Source organism: Hemiscyllium ocellatum, chromosome 23, assembly GCF_020745735.1.
Source record: "Hemiscyllium ocellatum isolate sHemOce1 chromosome 23, sHemOce1.pat.X.cur, whole genome shotgun sequence".
NCBI lineage: Eukaryota > Metazoa > Chordata > Chondrichthyes > Orectolobiformes > Hemiscylliidae > Hemiscyllium > Hemiscyllium ocellatum.
Window position 1 is genome coordinate 39941628 of NC_083423.1, and position 10463 is coordinate 39952090.

The window sequence follows — 10463 nt, forward strand, 5'->3', positions numbered from 1 at the left end:
AAGCTCTGATCCTGAATTGAATAACTCCATCAACTGTAGCCACAAATGCACCAAATCACCATCTTCATTTCACCATGAATGGGCTTTTGTGCGGTGGTTGGAAGCTGAGTATTGGTGAATGGTGGAGTGCTGTTTTCTTCCATGCACTTTTACCTTGTGCTCTGATGGAACATTATCCAGGCTGAATGTAGAGCAACGTATCCCTTAGGCTTCTCAAAAGCAGAGGCCGGCACATCAGTTTGAGCATTGCTAATTCTGGCTGGATACATTTCGGTAGATGGCAGTGGACGTAATGTCACGGAAAGCCAGTGGTATGGTGTGAGCTGACTCTGAGGGGAAGCAAGGACCTGGTTCCTCACTGACATGATCAGAAATCCCCTTAGAGATAGGAAATGTCCGCCACCTGTCCCCTTCCTGCCCCAGGCCTGGTTTAAGAATAATTTAAATCTGGAGGGTTTTATAACAAAGATTAGGAAACTTTTAGTTGGCAAATGTAACTTGAAGACACCTCAATGCAACTTTTACTTTAAAAAAGGGGTGCTGCGAGTATAATGTCACCACTGTAAACTACTGCTGCTGCTTAGAATCACTGCCTTGTTTCAAGATTAAGAGATGCGACTCTCAAAGTATTCTCACTCGCACTTAGACCAACAATAGCGCGTTCTGTTCTATCCGCTATAGATCGGGTCCGGAGCTACATCAGGAACAGGGAGATCAACTGGTTCACGGGACAGTGGCAATAAAATACAGCCTTTCCCGATGCTTCAATATTTCAAGAACACGGCACTCTAGCCCTGCTCTCTTGTGCGTGATTCGTGGTACCTGGGATCACCCCCCGGAGTCAGTCACAGAGAACGGAGCACCGAAGCCATGCCAAATCGACAGCAGGATCCTAGACAAGTCCTCCAATTAAATCTGACCCAAAGTTAGGGCCGCTTGTCCCCACCCTCCATCCTCCCAAAAGCTGGTCAGATAAGCCACCATTCCCATTGCAACCTGACAAAATCCCAGCCATTCGGAGACTTAATAACTTCTTTTTTGATTTAAGGAGGTTTGAATTTGATTGGATGTGTGTGGTGTTAAAATCCCTCCCGGAATATTTTTCTGTCAGGCAGTTGATGCTGGTTCCATTGCACTCCTGACTATTCCGGGAGGCCGGCAATCCTCGTTGGTTTCCGGTGTGTGGAAACTGACCTGAGTGCCAAATTGAATTTCCCTGGCGAGCATTAAAGCTGCTCTATCTGCTTTTCCTCTTCAAAATTGAATCTGACAATCCACTTATCTTAGCGGGGATTGCCATTTGGCAAGTGCTATAGGGTAATGCACGTTGAGTGCTGCAATAGAGGATATTGGGGAAAATAGTAGAATCATTTTTTTTCCCGATTTCATTTCAACCCTGTCCTCTTCCAATCAACCCCCAATGCTCCCAATATTTTGGTGAGTGGAGAAGATAGGATGAATTTTAGGTTGTCTACCTTTCCATTCTGGGGAGTTGAGAGAGAGTGCTGACCATCAGTATTGCAGTAATAGGTGTCGTGGAATTGTTTCCTTGGTTCTATTTGATAGATTGACAGCTGGGCATTGTTATTCTGCCAGGGCATGTGTGATAGTTGGGGAAAAGTCCAGGGCAGCTCTGGACCTAAGTTATGGGGGTAGGAATAGGGGACACTGTGCATAATATCATTGACAACGCTGTTGTGCTATTGTCACAATACAAACTCTCAGTTTTGTTATGAGAAAATGTTTAGTTGTGCATACTTTCCAGTATGCTAATCTCCAAAACATCTGGAGACAAGTTTATAGCAAAGGCATTGGTGAGGCCAAATTTTGCCACAGAATATGGCAAGACTGAAGATGGCAGGACCTCACTTTATTGAGAATCTGCACCTTCTGCCTTGTGGGCAACTGAATGGGCACTGCAGCTAGCCCCCAGGATGAAACACTAGCAGTAGAAGGCTGCAGTGTGTAGGTTACTCCCTGGTCATCCGGGGTTGGGAAGGGGGATGTTGTCCATCATTGATATGGCACAGAAATGCCTTCAGCTTGGAGGTGGGAGGAAAGTTGGAGATCAGGGCCAGGGGAATTCTGAAGACTTGAGGAGCATGGGAAGAGTCCAGAGGAACCTGTGATCATAGAATTGGTGCCTGCTGCCTCATGTTGCCAGATCAGTGTAGGGTCAGTCCTTCTCAAACAAGATTCCCAGATGAAATGGAGTACCTAATTCATCTGAAACATGTTAGGAAGCATGCTGCCTTTCCAAGATGAAAGCCTGATCTTCACTGTTATTCTGCATATGCGAGCTAAATGAGCCAGGGTACAATTTATAACTGCATCCTCAGACCCTCTCTCAGTAGTTGCAGGGTGGGGTGGGGGGTGAAGATTTCACATTGAGGCCATAATTATTTATTCATTTTGCTCACCAGTCTTCCTCCTTCCTTCATGAAAGCATCCCCAAGTTGGGCAGCAGTCTCTCTCCAGTAGCTTTCCACTTATCCATGTCTAAGCTTATTTTTAAGCTTCATTACAGAAACAATGAGGTCTCGCCATTGGGTGGAGTGAGATGGCACAGAAAGCAGACTCCCATTGGCTGTGTTTAGTCATAGTATATATGAACTAACACCCCTTCTCACCCTAACCAATACCAAAACAGCTAGTGCAGCTGATAGCCTAACAAATTGGTAAATTATTTTGTGATGTTGTTAGGATAAAATTGTATTATCAAATGTATTTAGCACTTTGAAACCTGTCCCTTGGACATGAGATATTTGTTCAAACCATTTTTCAGAGGTTTCCCTTGCCGCTTCTGTTATAAGTTGAAGTGAACAAGGATGTGGAAACTTCTGGTTCAGTATTCACCATAAAAGCAATGGAAAACATTCAAGTTGCCCGGTTGCATGCCAATACAATTTGCAGTTTGGCTTTTACATGCCTTACAGCACTGACAGGATTACTTGTGGTGCTAATGAGGAACTGTACAGTGACCATGGGGGTCTTTGAGGTGCTGAGAACTTTACAGGGCTGCTGTGCCTCAACAAATCCCAGTTGGAAGGACACCAGCATTTGTGCAGAAAGCTAAGGTGTTCTTTTTTGAGGAATACATGTTTGTCGAGGAAAACAGAATGTAAAAATTCCAGAGCAATTAAAATGAAGCAGCTTTATGCAGCAAGGGAATTTGGTGTTAATGTGTCTTTCTTGGACCAGGTATAAATTCAAGTTCAACCTCTTCTGCAAAATTGGCACTTTTTAAATGAATAAATATCTGCTTGTTAATTTTTTTCAGAATGAAGTATGGATTTATGTTTCCTGTAGCCCTAAACTTGTACCGTATTAGTTAAATCAAATGTGAAAATGTAATTTCAGTTGGAAAAAAAAATGTCTTGTAGATTTTACCCAAGCAATATAAATGGGTTCTAGGATGCTTAAAAGATCTGTATCCAAACCTAAGTCTGTTTGTGCCAATGCATTAAACGTCATATTGTAGGAATCAGCTATGCCCCATTCTTCCACTTGTGGCAAGTTTCCATTTCAATCGCTTCAGGGAGCTATGGAATAGAAATAAGATGGTGCCACAGTAGGAGGGAGTGAAAGTCATCATTGGCAGCTCCCTTACATCACACCTATTTCCAGCTGATGACACTAAATAGATAATGGGGCATGGCATGGGCCGGAGAGTTGGTGATAATGAGAAAGCCCAGGAGAGCATTTGGTCTTGTATAATTTGAGATAACAACACTTGAAAGTGTCTTTTTTGCTAAGAATGCCTCTGCATTTTTATGACGCATATGTATAGCTATGTTGTTTACACTTTCTTTCAGGTGAAACATCCAAATAACAGATGGTCCTTAGATCATATTTACACCCCTCACAGACCTCCCCATCCTCCTCCTCCTCCTCTTCCTCTTCCTTCCAAGTTTCATCATTCTCTGCCGCACAAGTTTCAGGTCTTATTTTTCCTTTGTGTGCATTGCTGTGTCTTTCCCTCTTGAGTTTTTCCTCTGTTGGCATCAAATGTTATTAACTGTCCAAGGCTAAAATTCAGTTGGTGTGATGCTTCAATATAGCGCTTCAGAAAAATGTTTTTCAATTTGTTTGAATTGATTAAAAGGAAGCAGCTCATTTTATTAAAGCATCCAAGGAACTGGCCCACCAACAATGTGCAACGTTTGAAAATGGCTCTTAGTTCCCTTTCAGTAAAACAAAATAGCAGATTGAATTTAGTCTCAAAATCACAACCGATTTTTGAATTATTGGTCAATGTAAATGGACATTCAGAAGCTAGATTCTGTCAAACAAATAAGTTGAATGCATTTTATTTGTAAAATAATCAGAGTAAAATAATGATGTGAATTGAAATGTAATGCTATGTTTATAAATCTGCTGATGCCCATCTTTCCTTCTGGGGGTCCTGATGCAGCTTAGCATGTCTATACTTGCAACTTTTTCAGGCAAGCTTAGTTTGAATTTCTGTATTATTATAAATGCTAATGAGATATAAGCCTGCATTAAAAGCAACCATAGTTTTTTGTAGGTTCTCTGATGCGCATTTAATTATTTATGAATGAAGTATTATTCCAGCAGCTCCATCGTGACACCACAACTTCAATAAGGTTTTTCAAAGACCTTTATTAAGAATAGAAAACAAATGTGGCATTTGGAGTTTTGTTGGGCACACATTGAATTTTAGCCTCGACATTCGCTGTGTTCATTGTTCAATCTTAACACCTACAGACCTTAACTTCATTGCAGACATGTCAAACTGATTCTTTTATACATTTAAAGAAAAACTAATTTGCTGAACAGAGTGCAGTGTGGAAGCATGTAAAACAACTGCATGTTACTGCAGTATTACCTCCTTGGCATCTTGACTACCCTCTGAAGGCCCAGCATTCTCATACTATATAGGATCTAAAAGGAACAGCCTGTGGTCTGAAACCAATAGTCATCACTAATGAGACACCACCTACTTTTGGAAAAAAATGTGTGGCATGCTATAGATAATATAGTCATATTATGTATTTCTGTATAGATCACAAATGCCCATTCCATTCTGGAATCTTATGGAATTTTGAGCTGCTGTATTATTTAGAGCTAAATGATGGAATTTAATTTTGCTATTTAAAATTATTCTAAAATGTAATCCTTTTGGATATGCAGTCTTTCTGACCATGTGCAACATTTCAATCATGGTTTTGTTTTAAAATGATTTTAAAAATTGAATGCATTAGGATTAGATATTGCTTTCGTGGCTTGGACCATACAGGATGCTTACTAACAGTACAGTGAAAATTAGCAGTTTAATTGGGTATTTTTCAAATTGGCCTGAATTAATGCCACTAGAGATTCAAAAAAGAATATTTTCTTATTTGCAGTAAGCAAAACAATGCAGTTAGCAAAGCAAATATACACCAGGTGCTGTTAGTATTAAGCTTGTTAAATCTGCCACTTTGTGTTTTGCTGCTTGTTATAAAATGGTGGTATATGTTTCCAGTAACTGAGCACCTCAGCTTTTGGTGCAAATAGAATGGCTTTATAATCCTAATATCTAGTGCATCAAATGTACATTTGATTTTTCATTCAAGAAATTTGCTTAATGTATTATTTTAGAATCCTGTGTGTTTAATCACACCAATGTAAAGATTTTCTTTTAGCCCACCTGGCAGTAAGATCTCTAAGTTGCACCTTCCAGGTTTTCAGATCTTAAAAACCTCCATGAAATTATGAGTCAGATGATGGGTTTAAACATAATCTATGTTAAGTAAATAGTCGAAAGTAATACAGTGGAGCAACTTACCAACTCTTCTGAGTTTTGTTGGTTGCTATAATTACTGTACTTTGGTATCACACAGACTTCATGGAAGGTGCTTCAAATATATTTTGTTTAACTTAGGTTATGGATAATATGCCTTAACATACAAGTTGCTCTATAGTTTATTAGTATTTTTGAATGATGTATTGTTTACGCACAATAACAATGAATTGTGCTGTGGTGAGATTTCCCCTTTAACAGTTTTAATCGCACCGTCTCTAGGAGATGCAGAATGGTAATAAGGCGGATACCAACAACGAATGGTCTTTTTTTACATGATTTCATCAAAGACCAGTTTCTGTAAAACACTAGGTACGTGTCTTTTGCAGCTGGCCTATGCTGTAATCGTCTAAATAGTGTAATTTAAAATGAGCACAAAACAATTGACGTTTCTAAACTTCCAAGTATCATGCAGCAGCGGGGTAAGGGTGGAGGTGGTGGTGGGGGGGTAACGGAAATATCACCAGGTCTGTTTTTCTTTCTTTTGACCCTTTTTTTAAAAAATATATTTGCCTCCTCTCCCCGAGTGGATGGTCAGTTGGCCTACAGCCAGGGCAGTCTGATACCTGTCTAAACAGGGCGTTGTGTAGTGGTGTGTGGAAGTGGCCTAGGATGAAACTTTATCTGTTTCCTCCTCGTCGCCTACCCACCTCCCCCCCGGCTTATGTAGGAATGCCTCATCTCCTCTCCGTGCTTGTCCTTAAGTGTCAACCTAGATTTGGAATTCCTTATGTAGGAAGTTGCAGATTCAAGCCTGCAACCAAGCCAGTCCATGGCAGAGAACCTACTGTGCTGCTCTGTGGCCAGTGGGTGTTCCTATTCTCCAGGGTTGTTGTTGGTTCTATGACCATTTAAAGAATCACTTCTAGCAAGTAGTCTGCTCTATTAGGGCTAGCTCTCAAGAGCGAAAGATTCACATCACTTAAGTGTTTTTTGAGACCCTTTCATTAGTATTATTGTTGTTGCTCAGTGTTCAGTACCAACCTTCCAATGGATTCACTTGAACTGTCACTTCTAACACTTGCAGTGGTAAATTTATTTACCTAGCTAGTGAAGCTTCAACCATAAGTTGACAAAGACTTGGCAGTTTATGTAAGGCCTTAAAACAGCCACAAAACACAATTTCTGTAAATTCATGTTATTTTAGCAATACCCAGTAATATATAGTGTGCTGGTCAGCCAATAGTCTCCCCAAATTGTAAAATATTCCTGTAAAATTTTCAGATTTCTATTGCATTGTAATTAATTTCAATTTCATTATTGTGATCGAACACCTCAGTAAAATAAATCAATTAGCTATATTCCCAATAAGGTGCGATTATACCTTTAGTTTTCATCTTTATTTGAATCATTTATATTGGAAACAAAACTAGTTGGTTGACAAACTTATTTCAGATAACTGGGTTTTGATGCATATATGTGTGTGAGTGTGTGTGTGTGTGAGAGTGTGTGTATGTGCGCTCTTCACATGTTGGAATGACCCCTCCTACCATCCCAGCATCCAGTATACCTGAGATGTTCAGTAGGTGCGGAAGCCAGGCTTAACATTCATATGGCTGAGGAAGTCATGTGATGGAGCTACTGTACTTTGCTGTTATTAAAATGCAACTACTGTTTCTTTCAGTAGAACTGAAATGGAATGTAGCCTTACTTCATGTCAAAGAGAATTTGAACATGGTTTGTGGAGGCATTAAAACTCTAGTGCGTTTATTAATTTTATTATTCATCAGTAATTGATATCCCCATTTGCTAAGGAGGTCTTCTTTTTACTATTTACCTGCAGATCGATCAACCTCTTCTGGAACAAAAGACTCATCCTAATGTACCTTGGATTGTGGAACCTGTACAAGAATCAAAAAGGGCGATGAGCACTAAGTATGAGACCACGATATTCTAAACGCTATGTCTCATTCTCCTCTGTCTGTGCCTTCGCACTCTTTTGAGCAATCACTGCAAGCAGCACATTTTGTCTCCTCTGGTGACCTCTGACCCAGTGGAGAGGAAAACTGCACTCGCTGAGTGACCTTTACACAGTTACTGTCATCACTGCATGAAGCTGCTATTTTTCCTTGACATTCCTCCCACTGTAGCAACAGGAATGACACTGACACACGACAGCTGTCTTTAGACTTATTTAAAACCAGTCCATCAGAAGATTTAAGCTGATGCAGTTTCAAGAGTTTTTTCTTGGTCTTGATGTAACTTTGCTCTTCAAATTTTTTCGGGGTCATCGCGATTTAGAAGAAATCAGTGGACTCTAATTCTCAAGCTCTCTTCTGCCCATCTGATAACTTGAATGCTGCTAAAAGCTGATAACAAGTCTAAGCTTTTTTAAAAAAATCTCTTTTGGACTAACACTTTTTAACAAACATATCTGCAATTTATGTATTGTAGTCTTGGGATATTGTTTGAAAAAAGGCTAAGCTATTTCGATAACTGCTTTTGTTTTGAAATTTCTGCTGTTTTAGTGATTTGCAAATGCTTTAGGTAATTGTTGTGAAGTTCACTATTGTTTTACTGGAAATTTCACAACATATCAACATTCAATCAAACCAGTACCTTCAGAGTTCCTCTTGCCCTTGTTTCAAACCCTGATCTGCACTGAAAAGAATTTTATGATTTTCTTTTTTTTGATAACGTGGTACGGCAAATGCTAGTATGAGGATTTTTTTATTTATTGTTTTTTTTTCCAGGTAAGCAGTAGTGATTTTATGACATTTTGCTCCTAAATGTGAAAGAATAAAGAATGTTTTAAAAGATAGAAACAAAAATCAGGAGTTTTACACTTGAAACCAATTTTCAGTCTTATTTCTAAAGCAGTATTCAGCATAGTTATCTAATTTTAAAACATTTTGTCCGGTGGCAATTGAGAGGCTCAAAGGAAGTGAATTCCCATTTTTTTAAAAACAATTTTCTCTATGACTTTGGTGGGGAGAAAGACATCTGTCATTCCAATGCAGCCTATCGCGATGTTGGTGAGGTCCTTTGTGCAGTAGAAGAAGGTGTTAATTTCTGCAAACTGACAGCATTGCATTACAGGTGGAGGCACACTGCGTATTCAATACAGTGCACTGACAATGGATATGTTAGCAATCCAAGTAACAGTGCTGGATGCAGAAGAGGTTGCCTTTTCAGATTTAAAAAAAATAGCTATTCAGAAAATCTATTGTCTGCACGTGTGGTTGTGAAATTTAAATGAAACATGGCACAATGAATATATTTTTGTTCAATAGTACAAAACACAAAATATCACGAATAGTGACTTGCTCGGCAGTGTGATGCATCTTCCGTTTGAGGCAAAGACTAAGATCTGTGACTGATTTCTTTCAAAACAATGCAGCACATAACGTTTTTTGAACTAAACCTGTGAAACCACAATCAACTGATTTACTACCTGGAACGATCAGTGTTTATTGAATATGAGAATCATCTTGTTTCTCAATTGTTTGCAAAAAAAAATGCAGCTGCCTATAATACAGCTATGCTGCATTGCCAATTGAAACCACGTTGAGCTAGAATTTAACTGTGGTGTGAATAGGCAGCACTGTAAAGAATGGCATCATCTATTTGAGACAAAAATCTATTGTGAATCAATTTAATGTTTATTTTAGAATCCTTATTGAACTTGTGTAATAATGGTCTTAAGTTGTTTCAATGTTACATTATTTTTATATGATATAGAAATTAAGCTGGGCTTACTGATAAAGGTCACCCAAATATAAGTTAAGGAATGACCATTAGAGCTTGGATTGTAATTGATAATCAAATGTATATTGTACGGTTGGACTGAATTTTAGTTCAATTCAGTGTTAATCTTTTAATACGGTATTATAGTACTTGAACAATGCGGTTTCCTTGTACATATCTTGCCTATTCACTGTTGATACATGTATGTAGTAATTTGGCAGTTTAAAAAAAAACACTGTAAACATGGTACCAAAATGAAAATGTATGGGGATAAAATTGTGGCCTCGCTGCAACTAATCATTGTATATATGCTTGGGCTTCCAGTTACAAATTTTGTAATTTTGTCATTATTTATATCCTGCAAAAGCACATTAAATAAACAGGATGTATAAACATAGACGTTTTACAATTTGTTTCACTGTTTTGCAAACGTTATTATCTCATGTTCATTAAAGGCCAAAAGCCTGCATTTTGATCAAATTGTGAATTGGTCAGAATCCCTTTCTCCTATAGTATTTATCAGAGCGTTAATTTGAATTAGGAGGTATACCTTTTGAATTATTTACAATGTATATAAATTATGGTGTTGGAATTTGAAACTCAATTGATTCCTGGTTGTAAATCCATTTGATGCCAAAGTTTTCCTTTATCATTTAGCCTTATGGGATCTTTAGTTAATCGGAATGGAAGCATATTGGATCGCTACAGATTCCACACCACAAACCTGCATTGTCACGATTCTTCATTAGATAATTATGTATTGATTCCCTAAAGGCAACTGTATATGAAGTAGAAGTGTGAAATACAAACCTTAATTTTCTGTTTCTGAGATCCCTGGTATTTATTTGTACCCAATTTGAATTTAATAGTCATTCACATTTGATCAAATTTATGGCTGTATTTGTGACTTAAGTTCATATTTTACTGTATTTTCAATATCATCCATGGAAGGGATGAAAAACCTCCAACT

General features: G+C 38.5%; 1 protein-coding gene across 12 annotated transcripts in view; it reads left to right on the forward strand.

The window, feature by feature from the left end:
• Positions 1–9890, forward strand: part of anks1b (ankyrin repeat and sterile alpha motif domain containing 1B) — an 815114-nt gene extending 805224 nt beyond the window's left edge. For 7 of the 12 annotated variants that reach the window (XM_060842910.1, XM_060842913.1, XM_060842915.1 and 4 more), the window contains one exon: positions 3816–4462. In XM_060842910.1, coding sequence (XP_060698893.1) covers positions 3816–3986 — 171 coding nt within the window. In that variant the 3' untranslated portion in view covers positions 3987–4462. Of the gene's footprint in view, positions 1–681; positions 3286–3815; positions 4463–6028; positions 6119–7589 lie in introns of those variants that run through there. The other 5 variants (XM_060842920.1, XM_060842921.1, XM_060842911.1 and 2 more) reach the window with 4 other exon arrangements.
• The last annotated feature ends 573 nt before the right edge of the window (positions 9891–10463 follow it).